Source organism: Monodelphis domestica, chromosome 3 (assembly GCF_027887165.1).
Source record: "Monodelphis domestica isolate mMonDom1 chromosome 3, mMonDom1.pri, whole genome shotgun sequence".
Lineage (NCBI taxonomy): Eukaryota > Metazoa > Chordata > Mammalia > Didelphimorphia > Didelphidae > Monodelphis > Monodelphis domestica.
The window spans coordinates 376,974,152-376,994,572 of NC_077229.1; the positions used below are offsets into that span (position 1 = coordinate 376,974,152).

At 38.9% G+C, this 20,421-nt stretch overlaps 1 protein-coding gene and 1 long non-coding RNA gene across 10 annotated transcripts in view; one reads left to right on the top strand and one right to left on the bottom strand.

Moving 5' to 3' along the window:
* The window catches only part of TRIO (trio Rho guanine nucleotide exchange factor), a 539,234-nt gene that overhangs the window by 309,965 nt on the left and 208,848 nt on the right, over positions 1-20,421 (bottom strand). For all 9 annotated transcript variants that reach the window (XM_056824283.1, XM_056824286.1, XM_056824285.1 and 6 more), the window contains one exon: positions 11,951-12,065. In XM_056824283.1, the coding sequence (XP_056680261.1) occupies positions 11,951-12,065 (115 nt within the window). The remainder of the gene's footprint in view (positions 1-11,950; positions 12,066-20,421) is intronic.
* Positions 851-7,899, top strand: LOC130458472 (uncharacterized). The gene is made up of 2 exons (XR_008917795.1): positions 851-1,714; positions 5,791-7,899. It is a non-coding gene; the product is annotated as an uncharacterized LOC130458472 (long non-coding RNA).

Sequence of the window (20,421 nt, forward strand, 5' to 3'; positions counted from 1 at the left end):
CAGCCTTATTTCCTGAGTCCAGCTAACAGTTCACCATAGAATACCTGTCTTGGTATTCGCTGTGGGTCCATGCGGATGACATGTCCAGACCATCGTAGCTGGGTTTTGAGGACCATGACTTCGATGCTGGTGGAGTTGGCTCTGTCAAAGACTTCCTGGTTGGTGATTCGGTCCTGCCATTGGATCCTCATGATTGACCGGAGAGAGCGTTGGTGGAATTGCTTCAGCTATTTCATGTGCTTCCGGTACAGTGTCCATGTCTCACAACTGTACAGGAGCGAGCTGAGGACCACTGCGTTGTACACTTTGAGCTTCATCGCAGTGCTTACACCTCTGTGTTGGAGGACTTTGGAGCGCAGCCGCCCAAGTGCCTGGCTGGCCTTTTGGATCCTGGCATTGATCTCATGGTCTAGGGACCCGTCGTTGGCGATGGTGCTGCCCAGGTATTTGAAAGTGTTGATGTTAGAAAGCTGCGTGCCATCGATTGTAATGCACGGCTGGTTTGTTGGCCTCCCTGGTGCAGGTTGGAACAGCACCTCTGTTTTGCTGAGGCTGATAGTCAGGCCAAACAGTTTTGTTGCGGTAGAGAACCTGTTCACAATGGTTTGGAGATGATTTTCTTGGTGGGCCATGAGAGCACAGTCATCTGCTAAGAGAGCTTCCAGGATGAGTCTCTCTGTTCTCTTTGTTTTTGCGGTCAGGCGGCGAAGGTTAAATAGTGAGCCATCCAGTCGGTATTTGATGTAGATGCCCAGGTCTAGATCCATCACAGCATGTCGTAATACTTGGGTGAAGTATAGGTTGAATAGCACCTGAATGAGGACGCAGCCTTGTTTCACGCCATTGGAGATGTTGAAGCTGTAGTCGAGGAATACCTCCTCTTTTCTTTATTTGTATTTGCTTAAGATAAAGTTGTGGACTTGCTTGTCTTTGCTTCAGACAAAGATGAGGATTGACCTTCGCCCATCTTGGGACCAAGGATGGAACAGTAAACAAGAAGACTGCGGGATAACATTTATGAAGGGCAAATTGCGATTAGGTGGGCGCCTATCCCCTCATCTGTCCCTCTTCCCTTTGTTTGTATTTGCATTAAAGGAAGAATGTAGGCTAACCTTTGAACACCTGACTATCCCTTGACCAAGGTTAGGGTTTCTGGAATGAAGAATCATAAATTCCTGTGGGTTTTGTCTAAGTAGTCTTTGCCTATAAAAGTTCTGTGTGAAGCAAATAAAATTGGCACTATTTCTCTCTTTTCATATAGTGTCCATCTCTTCTTTTGTTACTCTTCATTTTTCGTTACCCCAAACAGGATGTCACAGGACTGGCCGACCCTGTGGATGAGTCTTGTAAGCCATAGAGTCTTACAAATGGCTGCCCAGACAGGGACTTTCATTCGTAACCCCGATTCCTTTGCTGGTCATAGGATGACGAAGAGTTAACAGCTTTTGCCCCAAGACTGCAGCTCAGATGGGCAGAAGAATCGAACAGAGAGAGTGCAGTATTTGTGGGCCTCCTCTGTTCCCCAACTTTTTCTCTCTCTTTCGCTTTTTAGTTTAAACTGTCCCCTATTAGGGACCCCCTTCCCCCCTTTCTTTTCTTTTCTTGGAACCCTTCCTTCGGTTTTCTTTGGAGAACCCCCGACGCTGTGTGCTGGTCATGCAGTTTCAATGCTATGGAGATCCCCTTGGTGGTGAGCATACGAGATACTCTAAGGGTGAGAGGGAAATTATATTTTTTCTTTAGAATGGATCCTAAAACACTGATTTTTTTTTCTCAAAGCATGCTTGTCACAATGTTGTGTGTTTCTGTTTTTTGTTGTCTTTGTCAAAGTCTCATCTCTATGTATTCTTAAATTGGACACTCACAAAAAGAAAGAATGTAAAATGGGATAGTTGCAAGATTGAACTTGTCTGTCAAAAATCCTCAGCAGAGGACAAAAGCAAATACCTGTTCAATGATTTTTTCCTCTTTCTTCCTTTGGATGGGCCCCCAAAGGAGCGAAAAAGAGAAAAATTCAGAGCAGAAAAAGGGAGATTTTTACTCCACAATTAGAGGCTATTTTTCACTTAAGATTAATCCTATGGTTTGATGTATGCAATTTGGGAGTATTGTTAATGATTTTGATATGATCTAAATTTAATTTCGTGCAACTATTTGTCAGTTAAATGTGAAATATTAATCAGATTTTATTGAGCACAACAAAACTCCTGGTTAGAAGTTTGTTTTATTAAATATTGCTATGCATCATGGTTTCAGTGAATTTGAGAATTGTCTAAATGTGGCTGATAGCCAGACTGACACAGAGAGGGAATATTTTATTCTATAAGGACAAAAAATTGCACTGGCTACTTTATATATGTAAAAGTCATCATGTTGTTGAGAAGAACTTATTCTAGAAATTAAATTTGGGATTTTTTCAAATCAGATTTATTTTAATGCATGTGCTGTCAGGAATAGTAACAAGAAATCATATGACACACAAGAAGTTTAAGTAATCTGTTCATGGAATTTTATAATACTAGTATTAAGAATTTGGTATTTTGCAAGAGAGAATTTCTAAATGATGTTTTTGATCAAGGTTATATGAATTGTTTTTAAATGTGAAAAATGCATAGGAAGGAATTGGTAATCTAGAGATGAACATGTATGTATTCAGATACCAAATGCTGGAAATTAGTGATGCTGAGTGAATACAGAATATGTATGCATTTGTATTATGAAGAGAATTAAGTTTTCCACCTAAATAGGTTAAGGGTATATGATATACAAACTGCATGTCCTTAACAAGACAAATTTAACCAGCCCTGAAATCAAGAGGGCTTGTCATGAAGATTGAATACAATTCCATATAGTGCCTTTCCTCTACTTACAATAATGGTAAAGAGGGAAAGCCAGAAGAAATAATGAAGTAGTCCCAATAAGAGAAAATAATTAATTGAAGTAGATAAAGGGGATTTATCCCTTCCTAAGTTTTTTTTAGGAAACAGACCCAGCCCCCTCCCCCTCAGGAGGTCAAACAGTTTTGGCAGGCTGGAAAAAAAAAAAGACTCTAATTAGCTGAAGGATAAGAATTAGGAAGGTCAGGTAACAAAAGGAACTTCAGGAATATCAAAGAGGTCCGGCTGGAATGCCAGGTAACATATAGCTAACTAGGGATGTGATTAAGTAACTGTGAAAGTAACCAGCCTCTGAGGACAAACCTAAGGATCTCTGACCTCACATAACTATGTTTGTGATAAGGTTTGTTTGATTGTCAGATAAGAATCTTTATGTGAAAGGAAATAACTTTATATCTTATAACCTATCTATATAAGTTTATAATTGAATTTGGAGGTGTCTGGATTCGTTTTATGAAGTGTTCCTCTGCAATAAGAGTAATGAATAGAGATACTAACTGATATTCTTAAATTCTAGTATGAATTAGATATAACTGTAATAATTTTGATGGAATTTAATCAGGAATATAGCAATATTTTAGGCTAAACGAAAACTAAACTGTAGGTTTTATTCTACTTTAGACAGGTTTTGAGGAGTGCATGTAAATGCTTTGTACTTCAGTTTGGTTACACACTGAAACATTGCTAAAGGACTTAATCAAAGTTATTTGGGAGTTGTGGAGTTTAAACTAAAATCCACTGAGAGTAAATTATTATGAAAGAGGTTTGATAAATTCAATATTATAGTAAGCTCACTTGTTAAAGAAGGATGGGACAAGGCTGTTAAGTAATAAATCTAAATTGAGCCAAGGAGCCTTACGATAAATTGCTCAGAAGCTATTAACCCCTTCCTTGCACACAGGAAGGAGAAAGAAGTTCCACACTAATACTTATGAACTGAAATAGGGATCTCAAAGAGTTAACAACCTCTGTGTGATAGAACTTAAGATAAGTGTATTTTAATTGTAGATTCAGAGGTTTTAAGACACTCAAACAAACAAACTTTGCCAGGCCTGGTCTGAACAAGTAGCTTGTTTGAAGCTGTGAATTTTAGTGCAAACATTCCATGTCCAGAATGATAAGATTATTCAGCCAACAAGATGTAGCTTCAGCCCTTCATTCTGTAAGACTACACTTTCCTGCTCTGTACATCGTCCATTATATGGATGATATTCTTATCAAGGCTAAAGATGAATCTCAAATAAGCAAGTGCTATAGTCAATTGGAAATTACCTTGCAAAAATACCATTTAGCTATTACTCAAGAAAAGATTCACAAAACAAGTCCCGCACTCTATCTAGGGGCTCAGTTATAGGCAACATCTGTTATGCCTCAAAAGTACAATTAAGAAAGGACTGCTTTTAATGATTATCAGAAATTGTTAGGTGATATCAATTGTGTCAGGCAATATTCATTTCTTACTACAACTGAATTACAACCTTTATTCAAAATACTGGAAGGGAGCTCTGACTTGAATTCCCCTGGAACTTTGACACCTGAGGCCTCTCTTGCTTTAGAGATAGTAGAAGATAACCATTATCAGCCTCAATTAGCCGTGGAAGTGACTATTTTTGCAACTTTAATGTTACCAACAGGTGCCTTAACTGAGAAACAAAGAGTCATTGAATGGTTACATCTAAAAAGAAAAATGGGAAAGGCTTTACAGAGTTATGACTGTCTTATGGCTCAATTAATATGGAAAGGCATAAAACATGTGGTCTCAGGTTTAGGAGAGTATCCTCATGAAGTCCAGGTACCCATTGCTAAAGATATACTACAGAAATATTTAGTCTTTACTATTAGTGTACCCCATTGCTATTACCACCTACACTCCACAAGGCTTATTTTCTTTTTTGTCACAACATCCTATTGTTTTTCCTAATATTCTAAGAGATTGTCCGGTATCAGGACCTAATGTTTGTGTTGATGCAAATGCTAATTACAAGACAGGAGTATACAAGGAAGGTAGTTCTCCTGTCATTTTTACCACTCCTTATTCTTCTACCCAACAAAATGAATTAACAGCTGTTTTACTAGCTTTTTGGTTATTTCAGGAGCCTTTCAACCCTATAATGGACTCTAAATATGTTTTTCAGTTTTTGCAGGGTATAGAAAAAGCTGTTATCAGATCTACTCAAAGCAATGTACAAATGTAAATTACAAACTGTCATATGACAAAGGATACATCCAGTATGTCATGCATGTACACAGTCATACCACTCTGCCTGGACCTATTTTTAAAGGAAATGATATCATAGATCAAGCTTTGATTGCTCAATGTTATCTAACTGATATACAATTAGCTGAGGAATCACATCATAGATTTCACCAAAATAGTAATGCTTTATGCCAAATGTTCCAACTCACTAAAGATCAAGCCAAAAGTATTGTTAAAAAGTGTCCTAATTGTGTTAAATGACTGGTCCCCCCAGAACATTTAAAACAGATAATGGACCTGCTTATACTTCCAAACAATTTTTTCTTTTTTGCCACACTTGGGCTATTCACCTCACAGGTATCCCACACAATCCACAAGGACAAACTATTGTGGAGCACAGTAATCAGATCTTAAAAAACATTTCTTTTAAAACAAAAAGGGGGAGACAGCATCCCACATTGATGATTGGCAATAGCTATATATACTATAAATAATTTGATCTTTACTTCCAATAATATATCCAGAGATGAAAAATTTTTCTCTGCATTTTCTTATAAATGAAATTCAGGAACCACTCCTGTGCTCCCTGCCCCAGAACAAAAACTTGGCATGTGGAAAGATGATAATCAAACTTGGCAAGAGGCAAGGACCACCCAGTGGTCCTGCAAGGCCGAGGTTCTGTTTGTGTCTCCACAGGTAAAGACAGAGTATGGCTCCCTCCCCGCTGAGTTCGAGAAATTGACCATAAAGAGAAGGACAAGGAGAGGACACAGGAAGCCTCACAAGGGACTTGACAACGTCTCCATAAGATACTGACTCTTCTGCTTCTATTCAAGAATTTAAGTGCAGCTACTGGAGTAAAGAGATGGTCTTTGGGGAACAACCACCTTGGGTAGAGCATGTCAGCATGGGATACACTTTACCAGAAGTCATCTTATATACAAAAACTAACTGATATTCCTGGCATTTACCATTTTGAGAGACAAGCTAAGGACAACAATCAGGCCAACAATTTGTTTGTGCCTTTCAATTGGACTGGACTAGTTGAGGCACCCCCAGTGTGCCTCGCAGGAGACTATCCTGCATGCCTGCCCCTCAGATCTCTGCAGGTGCATTATTATGGTCATCCTGACCTGTCAGACTCTTTCTGGATAGGACCTTATCGTGTAGATAAAAGGGAAAAATATGAAGATTATGGCCAACTGCAATATCTAGGTTGGCTGGGGGAATCTTGTGATAGTATTTGGGGACAAGAAAGACCTACTTTTCCATATGTGATGGGATATGAACAAAGAGACACTGTTAATATGTTTCTGCCCTTGCTGTCATGTAGATTTAAAAGGGCATCATGTATTCATTGGAAAAATATGATTTGGATGTATTGGCATAACAACACAAGGTGTATTGGAAAGAAATTGGATTCTTACAAATTTCATGATTGTTTTATAGGATACAGCTCACCTTTGTGGGTGATGCCCCCAGAGCTAATTGGTTACATTTTGCTAATTTCACACAGATTTTGACTGATTATGGAAAGATAGCCCCAGCATTGGATAAAGTAAATATGTCTCATTATGTTAATGTTACTTATAATGGAAAAGTCCAAAATCCAGTAACTAGAAGTGTTACATTAGAAATTCAAGGTAAACACTCAGCGGGGTGGTATCACTCACCGGCAGATAGAGCAATGGAATAATTGTCTCAATTAATCAGCCCTAAGAAAAGAAGATGTATTTCTTGCTTAGTTTTAGGAATTGTAGCCCTTATAGCTGCCATAACAGCTACAACTGTCAGTAGTGTTTCTCTAGCACAAAATGTAGCTAATGTACAGACCCTGGAACATGAAGCAGAATACTTACATGGGCTAGCACAGAATGTAACCCAGGTTTTGCACTTACAGCAGGATATTAATACAAGGGTTTTTTATGCTTTACAACAAATATCTAAAGATGTATTGTTATTTACCAATCAAGTAGAAATTTTAGCTATCAAGGGTAAATTAAGGTGTGATTATCGCTATTCAGCCTTTTGCCTTCTTCCTGTTAAAGCTAACACATCTGATGCATTCGAAAAAATTAGAAATGATCTACAAGGTCTTTGGTTAAAGAGTAACATCTCAGAGGACATCCAACAATTGAACCATATCATTGATGAGATGGATAACTTTTTAGCTGAGGACCTTCGCCCCAAACATATCGCTGATTCATTATACAATTGGATTAAGTCAGGCCAAAGTTGGCTATCCCCTTTGGCTCAAATGAGTATAACCATATTAACCTTCATATTGTTCATAGTTATCTTAGCGGTCCTTCTTCCCTGTCTGTTCCAACTCCTTTTGTCTAGCTTGGGCAAAATTGGCCGAATCTTGGCTCTCCACAGAAGTCCTTTGCAAAACAAGTAGGGGGAATTGTAGTCGAGGAATACCTCCTCTTTTCTTTATTTGTATTTGCTTAAGATAAAGTTGTGGACTTGCTTGTCTTTGCTTCAGACAAAGATGAGGATTGACCTTCGCCCATCTTGGGACCAAGGATGGAACAGTAAACAAGAAGACTGCGGGATAACATTTATGAAGGGCAAATTGCGATTAGGTGGGCGCCTATCCCCTCATCTGTCCCTCTTCCCTTTGTTTGTATTTGCATTAAAGGAAGAATGTAGGCTAACCTTTGAACACCTGACTATCCCTTGACCAAGGTTAGGGTTTCTGGAATGAAGAATCATAAATTCCTGTGGGTTTTGTCTAAGTAGTCTTTGCCTATAAAAGTTCTGTGTGAAGCAAATAAAATTGGCACTATTTCTCTCTTTTCATATAGTGTCCATCTCTTCTTTTGTTACTCTTCATTTTTCGTTACCCCAAACAGGATGTCACAGGACTGGCCGACCCTGTGGATGAGTCTTGTAAGCCATAGAGTCTTACAGAAGCGATCGGAAGTCTCTCCACCAGATAGGACTTCCCCTGTCATGTCGACATGAAAGAGCTGGATCAGTTTGACGAATTTTGCTGGGAAACCAAGCTTGCTAAGGATCACCCACAATGCATCCCTGTTCACTGTGTCAAACGCCTTTGTCAGATCTTTGAAGACAATGTAGAGACTCAGGTTCTGCTCAAGGCATTTTTCCTGCATTTGCCTCACCGTGAAGACCATGTCGATGGTCCTGCAATCTGGTCGGAAGCTACATTGTGATTCAGGCAGGTTCTGCTCTGAAACAGATGACAGGAGTCTGTTGAGTATAACACGGGCGAGGATCTTTCCAGCAGTGGAGAGTAGTGAGATGCCTCTGTAGTTGTCACAGGCTGCTCGTGCACCTTTGTTCTTGTATAGGGCTATGATGGAGGCATCTCTGAGTTCTGGGGGCATGTCTTCCTCTTCCCATATGCTGATCAGCACTATGTGGAATGCCTAGAGCTCCTTTCCATTTAAGGCCTTGTATACCTCGGTTGGGATCCCGTCTTTACCAGGTGCCTTGCGTGCGCTCATTTGTTTAATGGCTTTTTGGACTTCCTCTATTGAAAGAGGGATGTCAAGTTGTTTAATGGTGTGGTTTTGGGGGATCTGGTTAAGGGCGCTTTGGTCGACTGAAGAGGGTCAGTTGAGAAGCTGACTGAAGTGCTCATTCCACCTGTTGCTGATGCCTTTTTTATCTTTTATGAGAGTGTCACCGTCAGAGGATAGCAAGGGAGTGGTGGTGGGTTTTAATGGCCCATAGACAGTCTTGAGGGCACTGAAAAATTGTTTGTAGTTTTTCATATCAGCAAAGCACTGGATTTCTTCTGCCTTTTTTTCCCACCTTCGGTCTTGCATCTTCCTGATCTCACACTGTGCCGTGCTTGGAGAAACTTGAATCTGTCCTTTTTAGGAGCAGAGTTTGGGTTATTTTGCCACTCCATAAAGGCTTTGTTCTTTTTGCTCAATAGGTCTTCAATAGCAGTGTTGTTCTCGTCGAATCAGTCCTGGTGGTTGCGTTGTTTGGGGCCTAAGACTGCCTTTGATGTTTCCTTCACTGCGTCTCTGAACTGGTTCCATTTCTTGGTTGAGCTTCCAGTGAGTGGTCCCTTGGCAGATAGCTTGTCATCCAGGCAGGACTGGAATGTTTGCAAATAAGATGCATCTCTAAGAGGACTCACATTGTAAAATGCGTGAACTGTCTGGTCCGCGATTTGGATGTCAAGGCGCAATGTGCATTTGAAGAGTCGCTCTAACCAATCAGTGGTCTGTCCAGCATTCAGCTCCTCTCATGGCTCTGGTGATCTTTACATCCTGGATGTCTAGCCAGCATACAATGATATAGTCAATGAGATGCCACTGTTTTGATCGTGGGTGCATCCACGTTGTTTTATATTTGTTTGCCATTCTGAACACAGTGTTCGTGATGGTGAGTTCGAACTCTGAGCATTTGCTGAGTAGCAGTAGGCTGTTGTTGTTCATTTTGCCCATGCCATGTTTGCCAAGCACTCCTTTCCATCTTTCATGGTCCTGGCCAACGCGGACGTTGAAGTCTCCCAGTAGTATCAGCTTGCCATTTGTGGGCACTGAGTGCTGGATGGCACTCAGGTCAGAGTAGAACTGCTCGATGGTCTCCTCTGTGCTGGTCAGTGTTGGGGCATATGCGCTGATGATTGTGGCATACCGGTCTTTGCTGAGAGGCAAACAGATCTTCATGAGCCTCTCGCTGATGCCCACAGGCAAGTCTGGCAGCTGTTTGAGCAAACTGGTCTTGATAGCCAGGCCAACACCGTGGATTTTGTCTTCATTTGAGGCTCTACTTTTCCAGAAGAAAGTGTATCCAGTGGTGGGTTTGCTGAGTGATCCCTCTTCTGGTAAGCATGCTTCACTTAATGTTGCGATGTCGATGTTATATCGAGCCAGTTTTTTATCGATTAGAGCTGTTCTTCTCTCAGGTCTTGGGGTATTCTCTCTATCAAGTAATGTCCTGATGTTCCATGCTCCTAGTAGGAGTTTCTTTCTTTGTATTTTCTTTTCTCGATTTTGACTACTTAAAGGGATGACCCGCCAGCCGCGGTGTGCTGACTGGGTGTTTGTAGGGCAGGCAATGTTTGGGACACCTTTTCTAGTCCCTTCCCTTGATAAGGGTGAGCAGTTCTATCCTAGAGAGGGCTGCTCAGTCGCCCAGGATGCTGCCGAACATCCCTGCTGCCCTATAGGGCCGAGCAACCACTGGTCCTTGGGCCGCCTACATGCAGGATCATGACTACAACTGCCAGTGGTCACCTCCACCTGTTGAGTCGCCACTCCCCCATCACCCCAGATCTTGAAGAGGGTGGACGGGGTTAGGATAGATGAGTGTGCCCAAAGATACTTGTGCGTGAAAGAGATTTAAGTGGAAAAGTCGTTGCACAGAGACAGTCCCACTCTCTCAGCATTGGAAGCCTGGGTCCAGTGGCACGAAAAATTGTTACACCTGGAGACTTCCTCAGCTGCATTTGATGGCCATGTTGTCTTTTGTGCTCCAACACACCCTAAGCACTCCACAGTGCTTTGCTGCGTCACCATCTCAGCCTTTATAGGGGTTATAGTTTTGGGAATAAAAAAGATGAGTGCTTAAAGAGATTTGAAAATCTAAATGTTAAGACACAGAGATCCATTTGATATGGGAAGTGACAACAAAACATGAAAGTGTAAACCTTGAAATTTCCCAGACTTGTGAATGTTAAAAATTTCCCCATTGGACTGGGAACATTCCCCATTTTGATGAGAAAACTCCTTGCTATGGGAGGGACCTCTACTCTAGCCGTACTTAAGACTGCTTTAGGGGAGAAAACTCCTTGCTAAACAAAGAAAGTACTTGGACCCATATAATAAGGCAAGGAGTTCTTTGAGCCATGCCTGTTTTTTAGAACTGATACAATGAGATGCTAGGTACCTAAAAGGGTCGGGCAAGTCTTCTCTTAATGAGATTAGTTGACTCAGCTGTGTTTTTACTGGTTCAGACTTACTGAGGAGATTAGTCGACACAGCAGCATTTTTTTCTGGTTCAGACTTACTGAGGAGATTTGTCGACTTAGCAAGAATTCAGATGGGCAGTCCTTTGGAAAGCATCTGCAGTGATTGGTAGATGTAAGGACTTAGGGAGGTGACATAGGAGAAAAACCCCTATATAAGAAGAAGCAGAATCTCTTGAGAAAAAAATCCTTTTGGAGGATCTCTGATGAGGATTGCTTGGGAAGAATCTCTTGAGAGAGGCGCTGGAGAAGGGAAGCTCTTAGAGGACAATCTCTAAGGAGATCTCACTGGAGCTCCTCTGAGGGGACTCTGTCCCTTTGGAGGCTCTGGAGAGAGGCCCTTTGGAACTCTCTCTGGTGAAGTCAGCTGAGATGGATCTGGCCTGGTGTCACTGGAATCCTTGCTTAGACAGACCTTGTGGTGAGTGTTAAAAGACTGACTGATCTCTCTCTCTTAAGACTCAGGTCTAAGCCATGTTGGCTTAAGGCCCTTCATACTTATTTCCTTTTTTTCTCTCTCTCTCTCTCTCTTTGATTACTCATTGTATTATTAATTAAATTCTCTATAAAACCCAGTTGACTTGGACATATTGAATAATTGGGAATATTTCCCTGGCGACCACCTTATATTTGATTTAAAACCAAGACACTGTAGTGAAACATATTTCTGCGGTCAAATTTACTCACCCTCTCTTATACCTATCACAATTTATATCTTCCACTATTTTAATCACTACAGTTTAAGACCTCAACCATTTAAAATCTAACAAAAGATGATTCCTAGTTCACACTCCTGGGTGACTGGGAAAATAGTGGCACCATTGAAAGTAACATCAGAGTCAGATTAAGTCAATGACCAGAATTTTTGCTTTTTACAAATTACAAGAGACAACTTACCTAGGAATACAGGCTAGGTATGAAATTAGTCTTCTCAGATCCTCCTGTCGTATTCTATCATGATTGCTGCGAGCTGGAAAGGTTAAAATAGGACCTCCACGTTTATCTCTACCACCTGAAAAACAAACATTCAGAAAACACTTAGAAAATGTACAGAAGGCAATAATAACAAATCAAAAGAAAACATGACTCTGCTTTTGAATTTTTTTTTAAAGACTTCATCTTCATCCAACAGAATGATACAAGACATACTGTGAAAAACTCATTTTAATCAAAAGCAGCAGTCAGGTACAGCAATGCCAACAGCCAAGAGTCCTTGTTTTGTCATAAGCATGCCAAGGCTATTTCTAATCTCTTGGCAGCTCATCGAATGAAAAATGTCAGTGGGTCACCACACAGTCCTTCATACCATTCACAGTAGGCTGCTACATGAACTGTCTTTTCAATGTGTTTTGTTCTTTCCTCACCTAGAAGAACAAATTTTCATTTTGGAAGAAAAAAAAGTTTAATGAATGTATCTACAGAATAAATTCACCTTCAGTAGCATTTTCATCCTTCGTTTTCTACCCAAGAACAATTCTGCTCCTAGTCCTGAAAGGAAGAGAATGGAAAACAACTCCTCCCTGCAGGTAATACATCTGATGCTGATGGCCCTGAAGAATGTGTGAAAGAGTTGGCATTTATCCCATGCTATAAGGTTTGCAAAGCTTCTTACATACATTATCTCATTTGAGCCTCAACAACCCCCTGAGGTAATTCCTTAAAAGTCTTATTCAAGTGTTACAAATGAGAAATTTGAAATGCATAAAAAAGATCCATAAAGCACCCAAACACACACACACACACACACACACACACACACACACACACACAGCATCCATACACTCAATATGTCTTACTTAACCTATATATGGCATTGTCCATACACTCAAGGTACTTTCAAAATATCTGGGGAGATGAATAACATTACAAAGCAGTACATGTATGTACCCTAATCAGTTACACAGAGAGGCATTTATTTACCTATAAATTCAGGTAAAGGAAATTGACTTCCAGATAGAGGTGCTTAATAAAAGTTTCAACATTAAGGAAGAAAGGCCTGAATTGAGATTTCCAGGATAGATAAGGATTTGAATGGGGAACAGTTGGAAAGAAAGGCAGGAATCTATAAACCACATTCAGGGGAATGCCTAGCACATAGTTGTTACTCTGTTGTATCCAACTCTTCATGATCTCAGTTGTAATTTTCTTGGGAAACATACTGGTGTGGTTTGTCATTTCCTTCCAGCTCATTTCACAGATGAAGAAACTGAGGCAAACACAATTAAGTGACTTGCCCAGGGTCACACAACTAGTATCTAAAGTTGGATTTGAAATCAAGTGTTCCTGACCATACCCAGATCTCTATCCATGCAGGGCCTAGCTGCCCAAGCACAAAGTAGTGTGAATTTTAGATTTACTCCACCCTGCTTAGTCTAACAAAACAGAAATGTCTACACTCCTACTTAAGGATTAAGTGTTGAGAAGGATATAACAGCCCTATAACAGATATGTGCTAGCACATGACAAATAAGAAACAACTGACAGACCCCCCTGGGCTGTCCTAAATCAAGCTTAAGCTACCATTGGTCCATGTGAGACTCAGGAAGCAATGTAAAAATGGTCTATATATTTCACATCACTTCCTCTCTCAGGGCTCTTTCCGTGGAGAGGTGGCTGGTGGCAGTGTGCTGGCATCTTGGCATCTTGGGGTGGCTGCAGCTATTGCCTAGGTTTGGAGGTGAGCATCCTTGATACAGTAACTGGGAGAAGCTTAATATCGTAGGTCATGTGAGGTGTCTTCTCTAAGCTCTCTCGGAGTTTAAGCTGATTCCTTTTTCCTTTACCTTCCAAAAACATTATCTTCTAAGGAAGCCCCTAATATTCTGAGGAGGCCTCATGGCAGAGGTCTTTGAACTCCCACTGGCACAGGCTAGGCCAGAGAAATCCTAAACCCCTTTCCCTCTCTCTTCTTAATTCCTTCACTCTATGTTAATTTAACCACCATAACATTTCCAAACTGATGAGTATTTTATTTGGGATTTGAATTAATCCCTGGTGACCAAATAAATTTATATTCAGTCTCAACCCTTAAATTTACCCTTACAGTAGCAATTGCTTAGATTAAATGATTGTTAGAGTAGATATGAAGGTGACTAAAGATAATGGTTTTAAAAACAGATAATGTGGTAAAAAGATAAGTTAAAACTGACAAAGGCCGCCTGCCATAGGTAAGAAGTTTTTAAATCAGATGATCAAAAAGGACAGAGATAGAGTCAATGTGCTCAATGTTCCCTACTAACACTACTCAGTCTATATAGTAAATCCTTCTTCAGTAGCATTTTCATCCTCCCTTTTCTACCCAAGAACAACTCTGCTTCTAGCCCTGAAGGGAAAAAGGATGGAAAACAACTCTTCCTTGCAGGTGCTATGACTGATGCTGATGACCCTGAAAAATGTGTGACTGTCACTCTAATTCAACGACCTCTTCTGCTTCAAAGTTCAAACTATCTGGTTATATGTAACCTCTCCAAATTCTGGTCATTTACCCACTGCCTAGAAATTCTCCCACCTTTCTCCAAACACTTAACTTGAAACCTCCTTCATCAACCCATCTCCCTATTGTCTTCAGGACCATGGGAACAAATTGTTCTCATCCACCCCTTCTGCTGGGGGAAGCTTTTGCATGTCTGGCACAGACACACTCTCACCAATAGGTTTCAGGCTTATCAGTTACCCTCAACCTGGTTCAGCCCATCTGCCCAGAGGGTACATCAAGATGTGGCCACTGCCCATGCTATAGCTTCTCAGAGCCACAGGTGAGAGCTGGTTGGCAGGTGGGCACCAAAGGAGGAAAGCATCCCTGAAAAGGGCTCACCATGCCCTCACACCAGAGGTACTAGTCTTCTGTGAACATCCTCTATACTCCATTTTACATCTTGGTACATCTCTTACTATCACATTCCCAACAGATGATCTAGACTTTCCCTTCTCCCTTTTAGCACCCAGTTACATTGCCTCCCATTTCAATCTTAGGCAGATGACTTCACTTATTATTATTACTGAAAAGACTGAGGTCATTATATAATCATACATTTAGAGAATAAAATGGGGTGTCAGAGGTCATATAATCCAGATCTCTCATTTTATAGTTGAGAAATCTGAGTTTGAGAAGAAAAGTCAAGATCACAGTTGTAATAAATCAAGAGAGATGGGACTTGAACTCAGGTCCTTTGCCTCTACATACAATATTATTTCTCTTGTACCACACTGATGTGAACTTCTCTAATTCCCCTCTTTACTTCCTCTAAACTGTTCAATAATACTCTACCTCAAGTTCCTTCCCCTTAGTCTCAAAAGTTATAGGTAGCTAGCTGTCTGTGCTTGAACCTTTGATCAATCACTTCCCATCTTTCTCGTGTCATCCCTACACTAAACACATGTTAAAGTCTCTTTTATCTTTCAAAAACTAACATCCCCTTGCTTCTCTTTACTGGCAAACTTCTAGAAATAATTTATGTCCTGCCTCTTGCTTCCTAAATAACTGCTCACCCCACAATTATTTTTTATTTGGCAAATCCCTCAGGAACACTGACTGTGATGATTTTACTGGGACCCCAAGCAGTTTAGTACTGATGTTCCTAAGGCCCCAAGTAGATCAGAGCACAAGCCCAAAGATAAATCTTCCCCAGAGACCTAAAACAAGATCTGGGGGCCACGAACACAAATGCAGACCTACAGAAAAACCACAGCCAAAAGTCATGAGAGTTTTTCTCTGCCTTTCCAGCTCTCCCTTCCTTTAACAGTTAATTTATGGTCATCACGTAAGTATTTGTTTGTGTATGTGAACAGCCCTATAGTAAACTCTATACAATCAATCAGTTGTCAAATCCCAATGATTCTATCCCCACAATATCTCTTAGGAAACGTTTTTGTGGTGGCAAAGAATTGGAAACTAAAGCCCATCATTTAGGAAATGGCTGAACAAGTAGTAGTTATATCAATGTAATGGAATATTATTGTGATATCAAAAATGTTTAAGGGCAGGGTTTCAGAAAAACCTGGGAAGAATTATATGAATTGACATAAAGTGAAATGAGCAGAAGTAGAACAATCTATAACATAACAGCAGTATTGTAAAGGTAATCTACTTTGAAAGATTTAGCAATTAATTAATATGATGACAAATTAGAGATCCAAAAGCCAAATGATAAAACATACTGCCCCCATATAGAACTTATGGATTCAGAGTACAAGTAAAAATAATTTCTTCTCTTGATCTATTATTATTGGACATAGCGAATATGAGAATTTGTTTTTCATGATTATTCAAATCTATAAAGGGTTTTGTTCCATATTAATTGTCAGTTGGAATTAATTTGGAATTAAAAATATATCTCCTTCCTGCATTTCCTAATGTTCATTATAACTAAAACCCATCCTCATTTACAAATTGATCTCTTCTAGGTTAGATTAACATAAAAGGTATTCACTCTGGTCTTCCTGCCTTCAGCATATCTCTTCCCTAATTCATTCTTTCTCCACTCTATTGCAGAGCAATTTTCCTATTGTAGTGCTCTCATTATGTTACTTCAAATAAAAAAAAAAAAATATATATATATATATATATATATTATATATATAATGGCTTCCCAGTCCCTAATAAATACAAATTTCCAACTGTGACACTTAGAGCCTTCTATAATCTAGCTCAATCCAATTTTTCCCAGCATTTATAGAATCATAGAATTTCAGAAGAGACCCCATAGACCATCTAGTCCAATGTACACCTGAACAAATATCTCTTCTACAAAACCCCAGAAATTAGTTATAAATCCTTTGCTTGAAAAACTGTCAGAGAGGAACTCAGTACTTCCTGAGGTTGCTCATTCCAGTTTTTCCTAACAGAAAAACCTATATTTTCCTCTGCAATTTCTACCCACTGCTCCTAAAAAAGTATCAGCCTTTTCTTCATTTGATAGCTCTTCAAAAATACTTGAGAACAGCTTTCACGTCTCCCACAATTTTCATTTTTTCAGCTTAAATATCCTAAATTCTTTCAACTTAGTCTCACGGCATTCAAAAACTTGATCACCTTCCTCTGGAAAACTTTGCCACTTAGTGGTGTGCTCTATAAACTGTGATATTCTGCACTGAACAGTTCAACATGAAAGATATGTTCTAACTAGAAGATAGTACAGTTGAACTCTTGTCTTCCTTATTAGATACTAGGTTTTGGGTTTTGCTTGTAATATCATACTGCTGGCTAATATTACAGACCCATTAGTTTTCTGATCAGATATGGATGAGCCATTATTAATTTTGAACTTCTAAATAAGAATTTTCTAACCCCAAAATAAGGATTTACATTTATACGAATACGTCAGTGGATCAGTGATCTAACAATGAAATTATTCCATCCAATGATACAGATCATTCTCATAACATTCAGATCACAATCCATTCTTAGCTTATGGCATTATGACTGTTGTCTTCCTTTTGGTCTCTTGACATGATGTGGGCACCCACAGGCTGTCCATCTGTCATCATTTTTTTTTGCTCAATGATATCAGTCCACATCTTTTTCCTGTTATATATCTCTTGCTTTTCAACAAGAATGACTATTATGAGGTATTCAGATAAAGTAGAAAGAAAACAATGTTGAGGGAGAAATTAGTTATGGAGTCCCAGCTGTGCTGCTGACTAGCTGTGTGATTGTCACTGAATTTATTAGAACTTTAATTTCTTCATCTGTTAAATTGGGTTAATAATATTCACACTATCCATCACCCAGGTTTGTGCAGAATGAAATATAACCCTACATATGGCCAAAATATGTATGTCTTTTGCTGAAATTAATGTATTTTTCTTTATAAGGGAGGGTTTCTACTCAAGCTCCTCCATTAGACTATAGTCTTTTTGTAGCCCCAGCACTCAGCAGAGTGGTGGGCACATTGTAGGCCTTTAACAAATGTTTGTTGACTCAATGACATAATACCATATTAGTAGTTAATTTGTGCATATTTGTATTTATGCACATATTTATTAGATCAGATATAAGAAGAAATCACAATTTTGTATATAATTCTCTTTACTTTTTACTTATTGAAATGTTAGTTTTTGGTTAATGATTTAATTTCACAATGAAAAGGGGAATATTAATTTTTTTAAAAACCATAAATGTTACCAGTGTCCAAAAAACAGAAAAGGGGAATACACCCAAGATTTTTATAATAATTAATCCATTTGATTGGTAGGAAATTAATATCATGACTTCAATAGGAATTCTGAATATAAGAAAATATGACAGTTATTCATATTTAATGTCTGAAAAGTAGGCAGAATATAAAGACATTTCTTGAAGTGTTTGCAAGTATTTATTTAACTAGTGGTCTGTATCAGCTATAGGAAAACTATGAAGGGAGGGTCAAACTTGTGGATGGTCTATTTTTGAAAGACTTAAGAGATAAGAATGGCTTTTACGTTTTAAAATTCAATAAAATTTTCTTTTAATATGCAAAAAACATTCTTAGTTTGGGATTGTGCAAAAGCAGGAGTTGGTAGAATTCAGCCCAACAGTATATTTGCTGACCCACCACCTATATAATCTTTATCTTAGGACAGTAAATCCATAGACTATTGGAGGAATTTAGCACATCTCTATTTAAATATCTGCTTAACATGAAAACGAAAGACTAAAAAAAAGTGAAGTTAAATTCAAAGACTGCTCAAAGATACTACTCAGAAAAACGGTTATCAAAAATTGGTTTCACCATACACCCAAAGGCAACAAGAAACACCAACACAAAATACTAGCAGCAGCTCACAAAGACAATAAACAGACCACCAAGGAGATAACTACAGTTTACATATCAACAAAGGTTACAAAGGGTGAAGAAATGGAGAAGTTCTCTGAAGAACTTGGCAAGATACTCCAAACAAAATCAACATACACTTGAATATTTTCAAACACCAAAGTAAAAGTATGTTGGAGGGCATGGAGGAAAATTGGAAAACTATGCTGGAAAATAAAGTTTGTAAACAAATGAACACAGTCAAAGGTTTATATACTAGTTATGCCTATATAAAGGGAGTATTTTCTTTAAAAAAAAAAAAGTTAGTGTTAGATTTGGCAAAGACTGCCTAACACTCTCAAAACAAGATTTTTTGAGTAGGAAAGTACCTTCAAAATCATCTAGTAAAATACTTCTATTTTGTAGAGGAAAATTAAGACTCAGAGAGGTTAATTAACTTGCCCAAACTTTTCACAAGTGGTAGAAAATGGAAGTATCTGGGTTTAAGTCAATATCTTCTGACTCCAAATAGTATTCACTCCACTATATCATCTGATGACTTTTTACAGACATTACTATCACTTCAGACTCAGCTGCCTGACTATAGTCAGACCTGTGAATGATTAAAGTAAAAGGTCAAAGTAAATAAGTAAATAGCAAATTGGAAGAAAACAGAAGGATGAAAAAGGGATACCTGATGCAATCATAGTACTCCAACTTGACTTGTTTAAACAAGTTGTTAGCGGACTTAAAGAAATCATTTGCAGAAGTAACTGGTGGAGGTTACAGCAATACAGATTTAGACTTGATGTAAGCAAAAGCTTTAACTGAAAGGACAATTTATATTAAAAAAGCAAAAGCAAAACAAAACAAACTTCCTAACAATTAATTATCTCACAGTGGAATGGACAGCTTTCAGAGATGGTAAGTTCCTCTTCACTGGTAATGTTTAAACAAAGACTACCTATCCTTAATTTAATGAACCACCTGGTGCTAAAATGATCATTTACACAAAACCCCTTAACTGAATGGCCACTTGCACAAGTTGTATAGAATGGATATTTTGTTCAGTCATAGCTTGAATTAGAAGGCCTCTGAAACCCCTTTTGACTCATAGATTCTATAGAGGGACAAATATAATGAAGATTATTTCTTACAGAATGTTCATAGAATTTCATCTTGGAAGGGTCCTTAAAAGCCATCTAGTCCAACCCACTAATTTTTAAAGGAAACTTTAAGAGGCTTTATAAGGTTAAGGGACTTGCCCAAATTCACATAGGTAAGAACTACTGGGACTGAGATTTGAACCCCTGGATCTCTGACCCAAATTCAATGCTCTGTCTATTACAACACAGAGCTTCTAACTAATGCAAAACAATTGCCTTAACATGGAGAGAGAACACAAATAATCTCCTTGCCAAAAGAAGAGACAAGGCAGAGTAGCTTAGGCAACACCTATTTAGAATTACTAAGAATTATACACAAATGTACTAAGTAATCAATAATAAGGATAAAAGAAGACTAAAAGTATATTTCCTCACAAAATGTCAAAAAGAAGAAAAAATAAGATCATAGAAAACTTGCCCATATCATCAGAAGAAACCAGAAGGGTGACAAACAGACACAGAAAGCTCAGCA